Source organism: Hoplias malabaricus, chromosome Y, assembly GCF_029633855.1.
Source record: "Hoplias malabaricus isolate fHopMal1 chromosome Y, fHopMal1.hap1, whole genome shotgun sequence".
In the NCBI taxonomy this organism is placed as follows: domain Eukaryota; kingdom Metazoa; phylum Chordata; class Actinopteri; order Characiformes; family Erythrinidae; genus Hoplias; species Hoplias malabaricus.
The window spans coordinates 79,931,911-79,952,686 of NC_089820.1; the positions used below are offsets into that span (position 1 = coordinate 79,931,911).

Below are 20,776 nucleotides of genomic sequence, written 5' to 3' on the forward strand. Positions count from 1 at the left end.
CCAGTGAGTGGGTCTAGACAGTTGATGTTTCTAATAAAGTGGCCAGTGAGTGGGTCTAGACAGTTGATGTTTCTAATAAAGTGGCCAGTGTGTGGGTCTAGACAGTAGATGTTTCTAATAAAGTGGCCAGTGTGTGGGTCTAGACAGTAGATGTTTCTAATAAAGTGGCCAGTGTGTGGGTCTAGACAGTTGATGTTTCTAATAAAGTGGCCAGTGTGTGGGTCTAGACAGTAGATGTTTCTAATAAAGTGGCCAGTGAGTGGGTCTAGACAGTTGATGTTTCTAATAAATTGGCCAGTGTGTGGGTCTAGACAGTTGATGTTTCTAATAAAGTGGCCAGTGTGTGGGTCTAGACAGTTGATGTTTCTAATAAAGTGGCCAGTGTGTGGGTCTAGACAGTTGATGCTTCTAATAAAGTGGCCAGTGTGTGGGTCTAGACAGTAGATGTTTCTAATAAAGTGGCCAGTGAGTGGGTCTAGACAGTAGATGTTTCTAATAAAGTGACCAGTGAGTGGGTCTAGACAGTAGATGTTTCTAATAAAGTGGCCAGTGAGTGGGTCTAGACAGTAGATGTTTCTAATAAAGTGACCAGTGAGTGGGTCTAGACAGTAGATGTTTCTAATAAAGTGGCCAGTGAGTGGGTCTAGACAGTAGATGTTTCTAATAAAGTGACCAGTGTGTGGGTCTAGACAGTAGATGTTTCTAATAAAGTGGCCAGTGTGTGGGTCTAGACAGTAGATGTTTCTAATAAAGTGGCCAGTGAGTGGGTCTAGACAGTAGATGTTTCTAATAAAGTGGCCAGTGTGTGGGTCTAGACAGTAGATGTTTCTAATAAAGTGGCCAGTGTGTGGGTCTAGACAGTAGATGTTTCTAATAAAGTGGCCAGTGAGTGGGTCTAGACAGTAGATGTTTCTAATAAAGTGACCAGTGTGTGGGTCTAGACAGTAGATGTTTCTAATAAAGTGGCCAGTGTGTGGGTCTAGACAGTAGATGTTTCTAATAAAGTGGCCAGTGAGTGGGTCTAGACAGTAGATGTTTCTAATAAAGTGGCCAGTGTGTGGGTCTAGACAGTAGATGTTTCTAATAAAGTGGCCAGTGTGTGGGTCTAGACAGTTGATGTTTCTAATAAAGTGGCCAGTGAGTGGGTCTAGACAGTTGATGTTTCTAATAAAGTGGCCAGTGTGTGGGTCTAGACAGTTGATGTTTCTAATAAAGTGGCCAGTGTGTGGGTCTAGACAGTTGATGTTTCTAATAAAGTGGCCAGTGAGTGGGTCTAGACAGTAGATGTTTCTAATAAAGTGACCAGTGAGTGGGTCTAGACAGTAGATGTTTCTAATAAAGTGGCCAGTGAGTGGGTCTAGACAGTTGATGTTTCTAATAAAGTGGCCAGTGTGTGGGTCTAGACAGTTGATGTTTCTAATAAAGTGGCCAGTGTGTGGGTCTAGACAGTAGATGTTTCTAATAAAGTGGCCAGTGAGTGGGTCTAGACAGTTGATGTTTCTAATAAAGTGGCCAGTGTGTGGGTCTAGACAGTAGATGTTTCTAATAAAGTGGCCAGTGTGTGGGTCTAGACAGTAGATGTTTCTAATAAAGTGGCCAGTGAGTGGGTCTAGACAGTTGATGTTTCTAATAAAGTGGCCAGTGTGTGGGTCTAGACAGTAGATGTTTCTAATAAAGTGGCCAGTGTGTGGGTCTAGACAGTAGATGTTTCTAATAAAGTGGCCAGTGTGTGGTTCTAGACAGTAGATGTTTCTAATAAAGTGGCCAGTGAGTGGGTCTAGACAGTTGATGTTTCTAATAAAGTGGCCAGTGTGTGGGTCTAGACAGTAGATGTTTCTAATAAAGTGGCCAGTGAGTGGGTCTAGACAGTTGATGTTTCTAATAAAGTGGCCAGTGTGTGGGTCTAGACAGTTGATGTTTCTAATAAAGTGGCCAGTGTGTGGGTCTAGACAGTAGATGTTTCTAATAAAGTGGCCAGTGTGTGGGTCTAGACAGTAGATGTTTCTAATAAAGTGGCCAGTGAGTGGGTCTAGACAGTTGATGTTTCTAATAAAGTGGCCAGTGTGTGGGTCTAGACAGTAGATGTTTCTAATAAAGTGGCCAGTGTGTGGGTCTAGACAGTAGATGTTTCTAATAAAGTGGCCAGTGTGTGGGTCTAGACAGTAGATGTTTCTAATAAAGTGGCCAGTGAGTGGGTCTAGACAGTTGATGTTTCTAATAAAGTGGCCAGTGTGTGGGTCTAGACAGTAGATGTTTCTAATAAAGTGGCCAGTGAGTGGGTCTAGACAGTTGATGTTTCTAATAAAGTGGCCAGTGAGTGGGTCTAGACAGTTGATGTTTCTAATAAAGTGGCCAGTGTGTGGGTCTAGACAGTAGATGTTTCTAATAAAGTGGCCAGTGTGTGGGTCTAGACAGTAGATGTTTCTAATAAAGTGGCCAGTGTGTGGGTCTAGACAGTAGATGTTTCTAATAAAGTGGCCAGTGTGTGGGTCTAGACAGTAGATGTTTCTAATAAAGTGGCCAGTGTGTGGGTCTAGACAGTTGATGTTTCTAATAAAGTGGCCAGTGTGTGGGTCTAGACAGTAGATGTTTCTAATAAAGTGGCCAGTGTGTGGGTCTAGACAGTAGATGTTTCTAATAAAGTGGCCAGTGTGTGGGTCTAGACAGTTGATGTTTCTAATAAAGTGGCCAGTGTGTGGGTCTAGACAGTTGATGTTTCTAATAAAGTGGCCAGTGTGTGGGTCTAGACAGTAGATGTTTCTAATAAAGTGGCCAGTGAGTGGGTCTAGACAGTTGATGTTTCTAATAAAGTGGCCAGTGTGTGGGTCTAGACAGTAGATGTTTCTAATAAAGTGGCCAGTGAGTGGGTCTAGACAGTTGATGTTTCTAATAAAGTGGCCAGTGTGTGGGTCTAGACAGTAGATGTTTCTAATAAAGTGGCCAGTGTGTGGGTCTAGACAGTTGATGTTTCTAATAAAGTGGCCAGTGTGTGGGTCTAGACAGTAGATGTTTCTAATAAAGTGGCCAGTGTGTGGGTCTAGACAGTAGATGTTTCTAATAAAGTGGCCAGTGTGTGGGTCTAGACAGTTGATGTTTCTAATAAAGTGGCCAGTGTGTGGGTCTAGACAGTTGATGTTTCTAATAAAGTGGCCAGTGTGTGGGTCTAGACAGTAGATGTTTCTAATAAAGTGGCCAGTGAGTGGGTCTAGACAGTTGATGTTTCTAATAAAGTGGCCAGTGTGTGGGTCTAGACAGTAGATGTTTCTAATAAAGTGGCCAGTGAGTGGGTCTAGACAGTTGATGTTTCTAATAAAGTGGCCAGTGTGTGGGTCTAGACAGTAGATGTTTCTAATAAAGTGGCCAGTGTGTGGGTCTAGACAGTAGATGTTTCTAATAAAGTGGCCAGTGTGTGGGTCTAGACAGTAGATGTTTCTAATAAAGTGGCCAGTGAGTGGGTCTAGACAGTTGATGTTTCTAATAAAGTGGCCAGTGTGTGGGTCTAGACAGTAGATGTTTCTAATAAAGTGGCCAGTGAGTGGGTCTAGACAGTTGATGTTTCTAATAAAGTGGCCAGTGTGTGGGTCTAGACAGTTGATGTTTCTAATAAAGTGGCCAGTGTGTGGGTCTAGACAGTAGATGTTTCTAATAAAGTGGCCAGTGTGTGGGTCTAGACAGTAGATGTTTCTAATAAAGTGGCCAGTGAGTGGGTCTAGACAGTTGATGTTTCTAATAAAGTGGCCAGTGTGTGGGTCTAGACAGTAGATGTTTCTAATAAAGTGGCCAGTGTGTGGGTCTAGACAGTAGATGTTTCTAATAAAGTGGCCAGTGTGTGGGTCTAGACAGTAGATGTTTCTAATAAAGTGGCCAGTGAGTGGGTCTAGACAGTTGATGTTTCTAATAAAGTGGCCAGTGTGTGGGTCTAGACAGTAGATGTTTCTAATAAAGTGGCCAGTGAGTGGGTCTAGACAGTTGATGTTTCTAATAAAGTGGCCAGTGTGTGGGTCTAGACAGTAGATGTTTCTAATAAAGTGGCCAGTGTGTGGGTCTAGACAGTAGATGTTTCTAATAAAGTGGCCAGTGAGTGGGTCTAGACAGTTGATGTTTCTAATAAAGTGGCCAGTGTGTGGGTCTAGACAGTTGATGTTTCTAATAAAGTGGCCAGTGTGTGGGTCTAGACAGTAGATGTTTCTAATAAAGTGGCCAGTGAGTGGGTCTAGACAGTTGATGTTTCTAATAAAGTGGCCAGTGTGTGGGTCTAGACAGTTGATGTTTCTAATAAAGTGGCCAGTGTGTGGGTCTAGACAGTAGATGTTTCTAATAAAGTGGCCAGTGAGTGGGTCTAGACAGTTGATGTTTCTAATAAAGTGGCCAGTGTGTGGGTCTAGACAGTTGATGTTTCTAATAAAGTGGCCAGTGTGTGGGTCTAGACAGTTGATGTTTCTAATAAAGTGGCCAGTGTGTGGGTCTAGACAGTTGATGTTTCTAATAAAGTGGCCAGTGTGTGGGTCTAGACAGTAGATGTTTCGAATAAAGTGGCCAGTGAGTGGGTCTAGACAGTAGATGTTTCTAATAAAGTGACCAGTGAGTGGGTCTAGACAGTAGATGTTTCTAATAAAGTGGCCAGTGTGTGGGTCTAGACAGTAGATGTTTCTAATAAAGTGGCCAGTGAGTGGTTCTAGACAGTAGATGTTTCTAATAAAGTGACCAGTGTGTGGGTCTAGACAGTAGATGTTTCTAATAAAGTGGCCAGTGTGTGGGTCTAGACAGTAGATGTTTCTAATAAAGTGGCCAGTGAGTGGGTCTAGACAGTAGATGTTTCTAATAAAGTGGCCAGTGTGTGGGTCTAGACAGTAGATGTTTCTAATAAAGTGGCCAGTGTGTGGGTCTAGACAGTTGATGTTTCTAATAAAGTGGCCAGTGAGTGGGTCTAGACAGTTGATGTTTCTAATAAAGTGGCCAGTGTGTGGGTCTAGACAGTTGATGTTTCTAATAAAGTGGCCAGTGTGTGGGTCTAGACAGTTGATGTTTCTAATAAAGTGGCCAGTGAGTGGGTCTAGACAGTAGATGTTTCTAATAAAGTGACCAGTGAGTGGGTCTAGACAGTAGATGTTTCTAATAAAGTGGCCAGTGAGTGGGTCTAGACAGTTGATGTTTCTAATAAAGTGGCCAGTGTGTGGGTCTAGACAGTTGATGTTTCTAATAAAGTGGCCAGTGTGTGGGTCTAGACAGTAGATGTTTCTAATAAAGTGGCCAGTGAGTGGGTCTAGACAGTTGATGTTTCTAATAAAGTGGCCAGTGTGTGGGTCTAGACAGTAGATGTTTCTAATAAAGTGGCCAGTGTGTGGGTCTAGACAGTAGATGTTTCTAATAAAGTGGCCAGTGTGTGGGTCTAGACAGTTGATGTTTCTAATAAAGTGGCCAGTGTGTGGGTCTAGACAGTAGATGTTTCTAATAAAGTGGCCAGTGTGTGGGTCTAGACAGTAGATGTTTCTAATAAAGTGGCCAGTGTGTGGGTCTAGACAGTAGATGTTTCTAATAAAGTGGCCAGTGTGTGGGTCTAGACAGTAGATGTTTCTAATAAAGTGGCCAGTGAGTGGGTCTAGACAGTTGATGTTTCTAATAAAGTGGCCAGTGTGTGGGTCTAGACAGTAGATGTTTCTAATAAAGTGGCCAGTGAGTGGGTCTAGACAGTTGATGTTTCTAATAAAGTGGCCAGTGTGTGGGTCTAGACAGTAGATGTTTCTAATAAAGTGGCCAGTGTGTGGGTCTAGACAGTAGATGTTTCTAATAAAGTGGCCAGTGTGTGGGTCTAGACAGTTGATGTTTCTAATAAAGTGGCCAGTGTGTGGGTCTAGACAGTAGATGTTTCTAATAAAGTGGCCAGTGAGTGGGTCTAGACAGTTGATGTTTCTAATAAAGTGGCCAGTGTGTGGGTCTAGACAGTTGATGTTTCTAATAAAGTGGCCAGTGTGTGGGTCTAGACAGTTGATGTTTCTAATAAAGTGGCCAGTGTGTGGGTCTAGACAGTTGATGTTTCTAATAAAGTGGCCAGTGAGTGGGTCTAGACAGTAGATGTTTCTAATAAAGTGGCCAGTGAGTGGGTCTAGACAGTAGATGTTTCTAATAAAGTGGCCAGTGTGTGGGTCTAGACAGTTGATGTTTCTAATAAAGTGGCCAATGACTGCCCACAAAAAGGTGCTTCTAATAAAGCGATCAGTGCTTTTAATAATGAAGTATTTTTTACAGTGCAATGATATGAGGAACGTTTACAGTAAAGTGGCCAGTGATGTGAAATCTCTCTCTCTCTCTCTCTCTCTCTCTCTCTCTCTCTCTCTCTCTCTCAGGGCTTCAGTGGGACGGAACTCTTAGATCTCCTCCTGGAGCAGGCTGATGATGATGGTGCCGGTGGGAGTGCTCACCCTGAGGGGCCGGGTGCTGGCCTTGCTTCCCCAGCCTGGCCAATCACAGATCAAAGTGTGAGTGGCACAGCGCATGACGTGTCTGACCTAGAATCATACTGACTTGTTTTCATCAGAAGTGTACAGATTTGGGTCTGGTTTTTGATCCTCCGGTTCCGTCTCATTCAAACAAGTCACTCGAGCTTTCTATCGTCCCTCAAGCAAAACCACTTCTTTAGCTGGCAGCTCCTCAGAGTTCACAGAGTGGGCGGAGAAGTGTGTTCCTTAGCCCCTCCAACACACTCGCAGTGAGAGCGCTCTGAAGAAGGCAACAGTCCTTGGTTGAGTGACAGCTTATTAAATTTGTCTGACCTATATCTATGTGTCTGGGACTGATGTTATATGCTAGTAGCCATGTTTCAACAAGATTGCAATTTGACGGCAATGCGAAGCCCTTAAGGTCAAGCATAAAATCTGCCACTTTAACTTGAGTGGACCCAAACAGTGTCAGTGTGCCTCACTCGCATCAGAATTCAAGTGAAAGGCAACAGTTTGTTAAAAGGATTTCACATGGGACTGAAAATAAAGAGAAACAAAAAGGGGCCTATAACATAGCCTTGAGGAACACCATAGATCAAGTTAAGATCTATACCAGGCAAGAAAAGTCTGTCTGACCCCAGTGTATATTAAATAAAAATCATGGTCAGTTGTACTGAAAGTTGTTCTTGCATCCAGCAGCAAAAGAACAAAGAGTGGCCCTAAATAATTGACCACCCTAGCCCCTGCTAGCTGGTGTCTCCAAAAGCAAGACTTCAAAATAATCACGCTTGTTATGCTGTGCATACTTTTGTGGTGACTGGGCAGCGTAGGTTCTGATGTGGACAACATCAGAGGGTTCAAGGTGAGGTTCCTTCAGCCATTAGGTATTAGTGATTCCTATTATTCATTCATTCATTCATCTTCAAAATTCATCCTGATTGTCCTGCGATTGTACTGTGGGAGGAAACCAAGGCAGACACAATGAGAACACTCCAAACTCCTCACAGAAGCACAGAACTGTGTCATAGTTTATGTAATAAATATATATATTTATGTGTGTTGTGTGTTTACTTGCAGTACCTAAGCGATGCTGAAGAAGCAGCTGATGCTTTCCTGGACTCCCTCCTGTGTGTATCTGAGTGTGGGTCAGACCCCAGCTCCCCACTTTGGCCCCCATCGCCCTGTGACAGCGGCATTAGTGAGGACCCCTCATCGGACCATCCGGACACCCCGCCGCCCCCCTGCAGTCCTCTCTTCCACTCCTTCATCCAGCCTCTGCCTCCCCTTCCTCAGGTCCAGGTCCAGACCCAGGTCCAGACCCAGCAGCTGCAGCTGCAATACCAACGCCAACCAGCCGGATCCGCCTTCGGCTCTGCGCTACCAGACGTGGCCATTGATGTCGGTAAGAAACTTTTGGTCAAAGCGTCTTTCAAAGGTTTGAACAAATGCAACTGAAGATCAAAGCAGTTATGGTAATGCAGCCAGTGCCTACGGAGTGGGGCGGCAGGGGGAACGCTAATTAGATGCTTTCATTTCAGACTCAAAGTAAGCGCAGGAGCCGAAAAGAGACTCTTCCATCTAAAATAATATCCTCTTACGTGTGTGAAGTCATTTCCACTAATGTTCTCAGAGACAAAGCCAAGAGAACTGTGAAAGACCCTCTGAATCATCACTTTTAGGTTCATAAAAACCTGAAGTGAAAACACAGCAAACTCCTCACAGACAGTGACCAGCTGGGAGTTTGAACCCACAACAGAGGTGTATTGTTGACACCACCCGCAGGGCTGTGTCGTCCTTAAATTAACGCTGTGTTCCATTTGAATTTGAATGAGAGAGTTTCTGAGTTCCAAGTTGGAAATTTCAACTGGAACGCCCCCACAAGTTGGATTTCCGGAGGGAAGTCGGAAAATCAGGGGAGGTTTACCAAACCTGAGCTCAGAATTCAAAATGGCCGCCTGCATATCCACAGTGTATAAGCAGCAGTAGCATACAGTTCATTAGCTCTTCTATTTGTTTCACGTTAAACCAGTCAAGCACATTACTGTCCAACTGCTATACGTGGACGTGTTTCCATGGAGTTTGGATGAATAAATAATCACAAAGTGTGCTGTAAACAACTGGTTTTGCTAACGGTGCTAAATCGAAACAAGCTAACAGTTAAACCACACGGCGCAACACTGCATTCCTGCTGAACTCAGATGTCAGATTTTCCAAGTTCGAAGTAGGATATTTAAACTAGAATGCTCACAGAAGTCGGATTTACTCAGAAAGCCAGAGGAGCTTCACCAGTCCTGAGTTCAGAATCCAAGATGGCTGCCCACATATCAACAGTGATACAGTGTGTTGTCACATCGGTCAGCTCAGATGTGACGTCATCCCCAGCTCCGACATCCACCGTCTGAGGTAAATACATAGGAATTTCAGGAGAAATGTTGGATGATCAGGTGCTGACAAGCTTTAACCCTAACACTGTATGTATTAACGTAAGTGCACATGTAATTTGTGCAAGTTCATAAACCCAACAGTGTGATCTGACAAAACCGTTTCCCACAAGAAAGAACAACAGATGATTAAACAGCCCCAAAACCCCCACTGTTCCTACAGATAGCCTAATTTTCTTTCTGGGACGCCAGGAAAATCAGAGTGATTATGGTGTTGCAGCCCTGCTAGTGCCTACTCTGATTTGCCAGGCTTTTCCTTTGTAGGACATCACTGTGTTTTTCAAAAATCTGTTTCTAGGTAATGACTGGAATGTGTGCTGCACGTTACTGTTGGGGAAAGATTCGAAAACCAATCTGCACACAGCACATACCAACAAGGCTTGTGCAAGTGAGGGGAGGTTGCATATATAGTCCTGCAGCAGGGTTGCTGGGTCTTTTTTGCAGAGATTAACTCCAGCTATTCTGCCCTGAAGGGGTTCCATTCCGGTCCCGACAGCCTGCGTGGTCGTGTTCCAATCCCGGCGCTTTGCAGAGGTTTGTGCCAGACGTACAACAGCACAATCATTGCTGAAATTAATCACGTCGTTTCTCGTCTTCTCAAGCCATTTTTTCTCCAGCCACTGGGCAAGCGGCATTGTTTCATTGCTTTCCAGCTGGACTCCTGGAACGTGAGCTCGAATTCTGAACAGAGTTTGAAAAAATAAGCCTTTAGGGATGTGTCTTTGATGTCTTGCCATTAGCATCTATTTGAGCATAGTCAAGAAGCTCATTGTCATTGTTCTGTTCAATGCGCTATCTATCTATCTATCTATCTATCTATCTGTCTGTCTGTCTGTCTGTCTGTCTATCTATCTATCTATCTATCTATCTATCTATCTATATCTGTCTATCTATCTGTCTGTCTTTATCTGTCTATCTGTCTGTCTGTCTATCTATCTATCTATCTATCTATATCTGTCTGTCTGTCTGTCTGTCTGTCTGTCTATCTATCTATCTGTCTATCTGTCTATATCTGTCTATCTATCTATCTATCTATCTATCTGTCTGTCTGTCTGTCTGTCTGTCTGTCTGTCTATCTATCTATCTATCTATCTATCTATCTATCTATCTGTCTGTCTATATCTATCTATCTATCTATCTATCTATCTATCTATCTGTCTGTCTATATCTGTCTATCTGTCTGTCTGTTTATCTGCCTATCTATCTATCTATCTATCTGTCTGTCTGTCTGTCTGTCTGTCTGTCTATCTATCTATCTATCTATCTATCTATCTATATCTGTCTATCTATCTGTCTGTCTTTATCTGTCTATCTGTCTGTCTGTCTGTCTGTCTGTCTATCTATCTATCTGTCTATCTGTCTATATCTGTCTATCTATCTATCTATCTATCTATCTATCTATCTGTCTGTCTGTCTGTCTGTCTGTCTGTCTGTCTATCTATCTATCTATCTATCTATCTATCTATCTATCTATCTGTCTGTCTATATCTATCTATCTATCTATCTATCTATCTATCTATCTGTCTGTCTATATCTGTCTATCTGTTTATCTGCCTATCTATCTATCTATCTATCTATCTATCTATCTATCTATCTGTCTGTCTATATCTATCTATCTATCTATCTATCTATCTATCTATCTGTCTGTCTATCTGTCTGTCTGTTTATCTGCCTATCTATCTATCTATCTATCTATCTATCTATCTATCTGTCTGTCTATATCTGTCTGTCTATCTATCTATATCTGTCTATCTATCTCTCTGTCTGTCTGTCTGTCTGTCAGTCAGTCACTTTAAAGGATTATATATCACAGTGTTTAAGTATGTGTGTGTGTGTGTGTGTGTGCCTTTGTGTACATCCATGCAGCTTCCTGGGAGTCCTGCATGTTCCCCTACAGTCCTGGGCCTCCTCAGTGTGTTCCATCACCAGAAGCGAGTCCAAAAGCCCCTTCAGTTTATCAGCTCAGTGTGAAGGACCTGCTGCTGTCTGGCCTGGGTGAAGCTGTGAGTACAGGCTGCTGATTTAATGCTGTTTGACTGTTTGTAAAGCTGTAATGCGATGGAAGTTGCTTAAAAAAAACACTGCTTTTCCAGCACTGGAGAAACTTCTGAGAAGCGTTAACTCAGAGAGAGGGTAATGTGTGTATATTTGCATGAAAGGGTGCTGCAGAAGGTGTGTGTGTGTGTGTGTGTGAATGTAGGGTTGGCGAGGGAGAGACGTGAGAAGCGATGGAAGCAAGGTGTCGTTTCTTCGTGGAAATCTCTAAAGAGCCCTGTACAAATGCAATGGGAAGAGAACAGAAAGAGGGAGAGGGAGGGTGGTTGGGAGGGTTGGGGGTAGATAGATGAATCTGATGGGGCTTCAGCACTGAGGAATGACAGATCGGGGAAAAAGGGGGCTAGAGGCAGAGGAGGGAACTTTTTACCGAGCGCAGAGAGAGCAAACACACTGGAGAGTTGGCGATGGAAATGCGCACCTATTTGGATTCGCGGTGCAGCATAAATGCAGCTATTCTGGTCTTGTGCTAATTAGGTGCAGTGTAGAGGAAGAGCCGTGTGGGGAGGGGTTATGTAAATAAACACACAGACAGACTCTGGGGTTTACACATCTGTTAGAACAGGGCTGATTTTAAAGATGGGGGTAGTTTGCTTGCAGGACAGAGTTCATAAAAAAGGTACCATACATTTACTTTATCTTGGTTTGATGCTCAAGTGACCAGTCAGGAGCACAACTGTAGCCTGTCTGTGGCTCTGCATACTTTGTTCCCCCCTTTCAGCCTGTTCTTCAGTAATCAGTACTCCCACAGGTCCACCACAGAGCAGGCATTATTTGGCTAGTGGATCATCCTCAGTGGCACTGACGCGGTGGTGTTTGTTGAGTCCTATTCAGACTGGAGTTGTTTATCAGGGAGAAGCCTGTAATAAAAATTTTACATGTCTCCTCTCTTATAAAACTAGGGCATCAGGAATGGCAATGAAAAACTAGAAGGAGTGCGAGTATCTAATCCCCAAAGTGTATCGCATTGTCACATGATGACGAGTGAGGTTCTACTTCTCGAATTCTATTAAATATAAAAGTAATATATAATATATAATGCTCTTTTAACCAGCCAGCATGATCTCCCCCTTCTCACTGATTTCTGATAACGCTCTCCCAGATGAAGTCTGGAGAACTTTCAATACCTACACCAACTCACTGCTTCAGTAACTCACATATTTTTGTATTGTTTTGCTGCTCGGAAAACATTTTCTGGGAGTATGTGCGCCGAGGCTAAATACGGTACACAGCAGTGCCTGTAATTCAGCCTGTAATTTTCTCACAGACAGGATTGATTCAAAAGGAAGTAAAATTACAAAGCATCCCCCGTAAAAGAGAGAATTACCCCAGGACCCCATGGAATTTTAATCCTGCTGGTATGAGTGGATCAGGCACAGCAGCGCAGCTAGAGTTTAAAAACCTCTCAGTGTCACTGCTGGACTGTGATTGAACCACCGACCAAAAACATCCAGGCGACAGCGTCCTGTGTCACTGATGAAGGACTAGAGGCCGACCGACACACACTGTGCAGCGACAGATGAGCTACTGTTTCTGACTTTACATCTACAAGGTGGACCAACGAGGGAGGAGTGTCTCACAGAGTGGACAGAGAGGGGACTCTTACAATAAAATATGGAACAGGGGCGGCACGGTGGCGCAGCAGGTAGTGTAGCAGTCACACAGCTCCAGGTGCCTGGAGGTTGTGGGTTCTCCCTGTGTCTGCGTGGGTTTCCTCCGGGTGACTGTCTGTGAGGAGTGTGGTGTGTTCTCCCTGTGTCTGCTTGGGTTTCCTCCGGGTGACTGTCTATGAGGAGTTGGTGTGTTCTCTCTGTGTCTGCGTGGGTTTCCTCCGTGTGCTCCGGTTACCTCCCACAGTGAATGTGAATGTGTGTGTGTGTGCCTGTGTTGCCCTGTGAAGGACTGGCGCCCCCCTCCAGGGTGTGTTCCCGCCTTGCACCCAATGATTCCAGGTAGGCTCTGGACCCACAGCGACCCTGAACTAGATAAGCGGTTACAGATAATGAATGAATGAATAATTTCAACAATCGTCCTTGTACGTAGCAAAAACAAGTTAACACAATACACATCTCCCTTATACAAGCCTATAGGCACATGTTGAAACATCGTCCCATTGATTTCAGTTATAAGGGGACTGTACTGTATACAACATAGTGTTTATGGAACGCTATATGAGTTTATCCACTTTGCTGCAGTTTCTGGTCCCCCAGCAAGGTGCTCATCTGACGGCATTCAGCCAGGAGACCATGAGCCTGGTGTGGTGCTGATGTTGGATGATTAGTTCTGGATCACAAACACCACTCAAACTAACCTCAAGGGACTGGCTGGCTCTCCATAATTCCAGAGAGCGCAGCTGCACTACTCCACAGACCCGTGCCCTGGGGGCTTTATACTCTGCTAGTCTTCACTTGGCATTTAACCAGGCTCCTTCAGGGGGCCCCATTTCACTTCTTGATTAAACAAGCTGTGTGGGTACAAGCGAGCATCTGGGTCCACAATGGGTGCATCTTAAAGCAGCTGCGCACATGAGTATCTTTATACTTTTGGATAATTAATTGACGTAAAATGGCCTCTGTTCTGATTGGCTGCACTGTATGTGTCTTGTGTAAAATGCCATTGAGTCTGGAACACATGACTTCATCAAACATAGGTGGATATGTATTGAGTTTTGTGACATCACAAAAACAACATCTGTCCAACAGACTGTGGTGGTATATGGAAATGAGGCTAGGATAAAATCAGTGAATTCAGGGTTGTTGTGATGTCATAACTGGCTTGTAACTAACTCACTAACTAACTAACTCACTAACTAACTCACTCACTAACTCACAAGCCCAAATGCATACTCACTCACTCACTCACTCACTCACTCACTCAAATACATACTTGCTCATTCATACATACCTATTCATGCACTCATATTCTGATTCACATAGGTGCAGCAGACAGTGTCTCAGTCACACAGCTCCAGGGACCAGGAGGTTGTGGGTTCGAGTCCCGCTCCGGTTACTGTCTGTGAGGAGTGTGGTGTGTTCTCCCTGTGTCTGTGTGGGTTTCCTCCGGGTGACTGTCTGTGAGGAGTGTGGTGTGTTCTCCCTGTGTCTGTGTGGGTTTCCTCCGGGTGACTGTCTGTGAGGAGTGTGGTGTGTTCTCCCTGTGTCTGCGTGGGTTTCCTCCGGGTGACTGTCTGTGAGGAGTGTGGTGTGTTCTCCCTGTGTCTGTGTGGGTTTCCTCCGGGTGACTGTCTGTGAGGAGTGTGGTGTGTTCTCCCTGTGTCTGTGTGGGTTTCCTCCGGGTGACTGTCTGTGAGGAGTGTGGTGTGTTCTCCCTGTGTCTGTGTGGGTTTCCTCCGGGTGACTGTCTGTGAGGAGTGTGGTGTGTTCTCCCTGTGTCTGCGTGGGTTTCCTCCGGGTGACTGTCTGTGAGGAGTGTGGTGTGTTCTCCCTGTGTCTGCGTGGGTTTCCTCCGGGTGCTCCGGTTTCCTCCCACGCTCCAAAAACACACATTGCTAGGTGGATTGGCGACTCAAAAGTATCCATAAGTGTGTGAGTGAATGTGTGTGTGTCTGTGTTGCCCTGTGAAGGACTGGCGCCCCCTCCAGGGTGTATTCCCGCCTTGCACCCAATGATTCCAGGTAGGCTCTGGACCCACTGCGACCCTGAACTGGATAAGGGTTACAGATAATGAATAAATGAATGATTCACATACTTTTTTTGTCACTTACTCACCTGCTCACTCATTCATCCTCTTATTCAGCCCCATGCAAACCCACATGCGTTCCTGACTCATTCAGTCATGCAAAAACTCACTCACATGCACAGCCATGCTCTCATTCATTCACTTGCTTGCTCACTCACTTCCTCACATACACAGTGACAACAATGATGTTTTTAATTCTAGGGTTAAAGAGAGGTCAGATAAAATAAATTATTCACAGCAAATTTAAAAACTCTACTGTCCGTTAAAACCACAACATCCACCCAGTCCAAGAATCAGAGAGGCACATAGGTCTAATATATGCGCCCAACTGAGAGATCACAGAGGCACTATGAGTGATGCCTGCTTTAGAATTCTATACAGTACTCTCAGAACAAATGCAAGTCGTAGGAAAAACTGACCTAGTTCTTACGAAAGCCACTTTTTCAGACGCCCAAGTCTCATTTTCTCATTGCTGTTTGTGAGAGCAGAGCGAAGAGGCTTCCTCATTTAAATCAGTGAGGCTGGCTTTCCCCCAGTGAGCCTTGCTCTTGCTTCCCGGCCCAGAGTAGCTGAGGTTTTGCAGCCAAACGCTCGATGTGTTTCACAGAGGAAATGAGCCATGTGCGGCACAGCATGAGGCCTTTCTAAAACATGTCGATGTTCAAAACGCCGCTTATGTGGATGCTCACGATCTGTGTGTAAGACAGCAGGGGTCCCTTCCCTGTCAGTGTGTCTGGAGTCTGAGTAACTAATAGATATTAATGTGTCACAGCGGGAGAGACTGGGCTGAGCTGTTTCGTACGCTCGGGTGCAAAAGGTTTGGCCCTCGTCACTTTGGAAGGTTTGTTGATGAGAATAAATAACAACTCATCTGCATTTCGCATCTGCTAATGGTTTCAACTGTAACATGTGGCCTGTGCAAGGTCTGTGTTTGTTTTGTTTTTGTTATTTTTTTCAACATGCAAAACTCCAAGAGAAAATCTAACTAACTGATTGCTCACCCACTAACTCACTCACACATTCACTCTGATCACTCACTCACTCACTCACTCACTCACAAATTCACTTTTTTATGACTTCTTTCTTTGTAGAGCTAACTGATTGCTCACCCACTCACTCACTTACACATTCACTCTGATTACTCACTCACTCACTCACCAACTCACACATTCACTCTATTTACTCACTCACTCATCCACTCTAACTGATTTCCCACTCACTCACTCACTCACAAATTCACTCTAATAACCCACTCACTCACACATTCACTCTGATCACTCACTCACTCACTCACTCACCGACTCACACATTCACTCTGTTTACTCACTCACTCATCCACTCTAACTGATTTCCCACTCACTCACTCACTCACTCACTCACAAATTCACTCTAATTACCCACTCACTCACACATTCACTCTAATTACCCACTCACTCACACATTCACTCTGATCACTCACTCACTCACTCACCGACTCACACATTCACTCTGTTTACTCACTCACTCATCCACTCTAACTGATTTCCCACTCACTCACTCACAAATTCACTCTAATTACCCACTCACTCACACATTCACTCTGTTTACTCACTCACTCACTCACTCACTCTGATTACCCACTCACTCACTCTAACTGTTTACTCACTCACTCACCGACTCACACATTCACTCTGTTTACTCACTCACTCACTCATCCACTCTAACTGATTTCCCACTCACTCACTCACTCACTCACTCACAAATTCACTCTAATTACCCACTCACTCACACATTCACTCTGATCACTCACTCACTCACTCATCGACTCACACATTCACTCTGTTTACTCACTCACTCTAATTACCCACTCACTCACACATTCACTGTTTACTCACTCACTCACTCACTCACTCACTTTGATTACCCACTCACTCACTCTAACTGTTTACTCACTCACTCACTCACTCACTCTAACTGTTTACTCACTCACTCACTCTAACTGTTTACTCACTCACTCACTCACTCACTCACTCACTCACTCACTCACTCACTCTAACTGTTTACTCACTCACTCACTCACTCACTCACTCTGATTACCCACTCACTCTAACTGTTTACTCACTCACTCACTCACTCACTCACTCACTCACTCACTCACTCACTCACTCACTCACTCACTCTAACTGTTTACTCACTCACTCACTCACGAACACAAGGCGATGCAATTTTGCTCTTATTTTTCTGGATTGTTTTTACATATTATTGTTATTAGTAGTAGTAGTAGTAGTATTGTTATTAGTATTATTACATTAATATTATTCCTAGTTCAGTGCTGTCCTCATTATTTCCTGACATTTCATTCCACTTTTTTTTAACGACTTTTCTTTGTAGAGGACTTTGAGCTGTCTTAACACATCAAAGGTAATTCTAGCCTTCTCTCTCTCTTTCTCTCTTTCTCTCTGTGTGTGTGTGTGTGTGTGTGTGTGTGTGTGTGTGTGATAGCCCAAGCAGTCTTCTCAGAGCTTGCTGCAAGACCTTGTTCTTAATGATGATGAAAAGAAACTTCTGGCAAAGGAAGGATTGTGTCTGCCTAGTCAGCTTCCTCTCACAAAGGTGAGACACACTCTCTCTCTCTCTCTCTCTCTCTCTCTCTACCTCATAGCTACACTCATTGTATGTGGGGCTCAGTTCCCAGCTCAGGTAGAAACATAATTATACCAGTATGAACCCTTGGGCAAGACTCCTAAACCTGCATTAGCATTTAGCATGATTAAACTGTAACTCTGATAAATGCCATCATTGTGAGTCTACAACTGCACAGTTTATCCTAGGACCTCCAGAGGACTACAGTAGGACCATCCTCAGTTTAGCAGTGTGTGAAAACTCCCCGAACACTTTATCAGACCCTGTCCTTGCCTGTTCATCTTTTAGCTACAGATGCCTTTGACTAACACTCTAATCGTTCCCTAAGTCAACGCTGTCACGTGTATCTTCACACACACAATCACAGAGCTGTGTTCATGCCACACGCAGTCACACGCAGCATCACACGCAGGCACACTCTCTCCTCTCTTTGATTTGCTTTGTGTGTTTTGTAAAGAGAATACGGAGTAACTCGCAGCCACCTACATACGCATCTGTGCTTGGAAAGATGGGAAAGGTTAATGATAACAGGTTTAGCAGAAAGGCCAGTGATGAAAGGCAAGTATATCATCATGTTCTCAAAAACACAGCGCTGATTATAGCATAGAATCAACAGACGAGGAAGGGGTCAGCGTAGAATAACTAAAGAGTGCTGAAGAAGAGGATGTTTTGACCCAGGGGGCAGGGCTGGGGTTTTTATAGCGTAATGAGTAGTTGGCTTTATTAGTAAAGGACTCCTATGAGATATCTGGAGCCAGCCACTGTGCCAGGTGTAAGGGGGAGAATGAGGGCCATCCTAACCTCCCAGAAATCTGTTATACTTTCTTGCCTCCACTGATCTAGGTGTGCTGTGGCATAACTGGGGATCAGACATGCACTCACACTACATAGGGCCATTTTAGACATTTAGAGTCACACACATTATACCTTATTGTACTTTTACTCACTAGTACTCTCCACTTCAAACAGGTGTCTCTAGTGTAGTCTCTTGACAGTTTCAGGCCATTACGGCCAAAAAGAACTGGAATCTAAGACAAACAAAAATATCGTAGACAAGTGTAAACAGGTGACACCATTCTGGAGCAGTGTAAACAGGCATATTTTATAAAAGTGTAAACAGGTGTGAGCGTTCTAGAGATGTTTAAAGGGTGAGAACATTTTTAAATGACGTAAACAGGTGAGAACATTCTAGAATCGTATAAACACATGAGAACAATCTAGAAGTTTTTAAACAGGTGAGAACACTTTTAGAAAAGCAGAAACTGGTGAGACCATTTTAGAACAGGTACGAATATTCTAGAACTGAATTTTTCAGCAGGAGGACTGAAGAGAGCTGTGGAATTATTTATGTCTCCTCTGTGATTATGTTAAGAGTGTGTTAGCATTTTGTCATCAGTGTGTTTGTAGATTGCTAGCAGTGTGTAGTTTGTTTGCAGTGTGTAAATTAGCAGTGTGTTAGCAGTTTGTTAACAGGGTGTAGTTCAATGTGCTAGCAGTATGTTAACAGGGTGTCAACAGTTTGTTAGTAGTGTGTTAACAGTGTATTAGCAGTGTGTTAACATGGTGTTAGCAGTTTGTTAGTAGTGTGTTAACAGTGTATTAGCAGTGTGTTAACATGGTGTTAGCAGTTTGTTAGTAGTGTGTTAACAGTGTATTAACAGTGTGTTAATGGTGTGCTAGAAGTTATCAGCAGTGTGTTAGCAGTTTGTTAGCAGTGTGTTAACAGGTTGTTAGCAGTTTGTTAGCAGTGTGTAAACAAAGTTTAGTTCAATGTGCTAGCAGTATGTTAACAGGGTTTCAGCAGTTTGTTAGTAGTGTGTTAACAGTGTACTAACAGTGTGTTAACTGTGTGCTAGACGTTTGTTAGCAGTTTGTTAGCAGTATGTAAACAGGCTGTTAGCAGTGTGTTGCAGGGATTTCACCCCACTTTCTTTTCATTAGAATGAGGAGAAGATCTTGAAAAAGATTCGCAGAAAGATCCGGAACAAGCAGTCAGCTCAGGAGAGCAGAAAGAAGAAGAAAGAATATGTTGACGGCCTGGAAGGGAGGTAAGATCTCACTCATTCTCTCCCTTCCTCTTTTGCTTCTTTTTTCCTTTCCTGTTCCCTCACTCTATACCCACTTCTTCCACTCCATCTTAAACTCTTTCTACCTCTTCCATCATTTCCCTCCTTTTTTTTTAACTCCCAGTATATCCCCTATTTTCCCCCATGTCCCATACTTTTTCTCTGATGCCCCTGATCCCTCTTCTTCCACTTTCAATCTCCCTTTTCTCTCCATCACTATCTGTATCTCTTCTTTAATTTCTCTTTTTTACACTCCCGTGTTATCCATTTGTTCATGTCACATTTATTCTGTCTTTTTCTTTCTGTTCCACCACTCTCTCTCTCCCTCTCTCTCCCTCTATAAAAACACCTGTGAAAACCTCAAATAATGACAAATGATGCCTTTAACCAGAGTGTTTTCTGAAAAGACAGTGAAAAGCTTTTTGACCGAGGCAGTTTCTAAAGACGTACTTGAGCCTTTTCTGTTCCTAATGGATCAGTGCTTTACGGATATGAGAGAGGATTATCCGGACGACATCAATTTATAATTAACTATCACTATCTGCTGCAGTCTTTCTGCCATTCAAACCTTTACATGACACTCATTAACAGTATAATCATCTTCTCACTATCATCCAGTGTGTGGTGAGGGGGTGGGGGGGGGAGGGCTTGAACACTCAGACAGTGACTGAAATAAAGAGAGTACATGTCTCAATATAAATCTTGTTTCATGTACTGGATATGATTTATGTGCTCTCTATAATGTGATTTATTAATAACCAACATCATTTCTTATTCAGAATGGCTGCCTGCAGTGCACAGAATCTGGAGTTGCAGAAGAAAGTGATTCAGCTGGAGAAAACCAACACGTAAGAGTCCTGACCTCAAATTATCCACAGTTTACTAATCTGCTCATTACCCACAATCCCCTAACACCGCCGTCCACGTCATTTTACACTATGACTCATATTTGTGCTCAAGAGGATTCCCGCTCTTGTCCCCGTGCATTACCCTTAAAAGTCCATGGCATCAGAGGCTAAAAAGATTTTGAAAACCAAAAACCATGCACTGCACATTGGGTACAAGGAATGAACACACTCCAGATTGGGATTCAGTCCGTTATAGGGCATCGCACACTCACCCAATCACTCACACCTGTCAAAAATGGCACACAAGTAAATCCACTTACCAGCATGTGTTATTGGATTATCTGAGGAAACCGGAAGAAACCCACACAGACACAGGGAGAACACACTCCACAGACAGTGACCCGAGGCAAGCATCCAATCCAGGACCACTATAAACAGTGACACCATGTCACACCAAGAAATCCACATTTGTAAACAGAAGCCCTATCATGTCTCCCACGAACGTAAAAATGCAAACAGAGAACCTCGGTATTGTAAAAGTTTGATAAATTCCATCACTGCTCTGTGGTGAGCCAAAGGGTGAGAGCCCCCTGCTTTGAACGCTATTC

General features: G+C 43.7%; 1 protein-coding gene across 1 annotated transcript in view; it reads left to right on the forward strand.

Annotated features, from left to right (window-relative positions):
- LOC136679474 (cyclic AMP-responsive element-binding protein 3-like protein 3-A) overlaps positions 1-20,776 on the forward strand; it is a 46,340-nt gene that overhangs the window by 14,669 nt on the left and 10,895 nt on the right. Inside the window, exons 2-7 of the mRNA XM_066658004.1 lie at positions 6,345-6,476; positions 7,515-7,839; positions 10,745-10,881; positions 17,114-17,224; positions 19,196-19,302; positions 20,100-20,168. Coding sequence (XP_066514101.1) covers positions 6,345-6,476; positions 7,515-7,839; positions 10,745-10,881; positions 17,114-17,224; positions 19,196-19,302; positions 20,100-20,168 — 881 coding nt within the window. The remainder of the gene's footprint in view (positions 1-6,344; positions 6,477-7,514; positions 7,840-10,744; positions 10,882-17,113; positions 17,225-19,195; positions 19,303-20,099; positions 20,169-20,776) is intronic.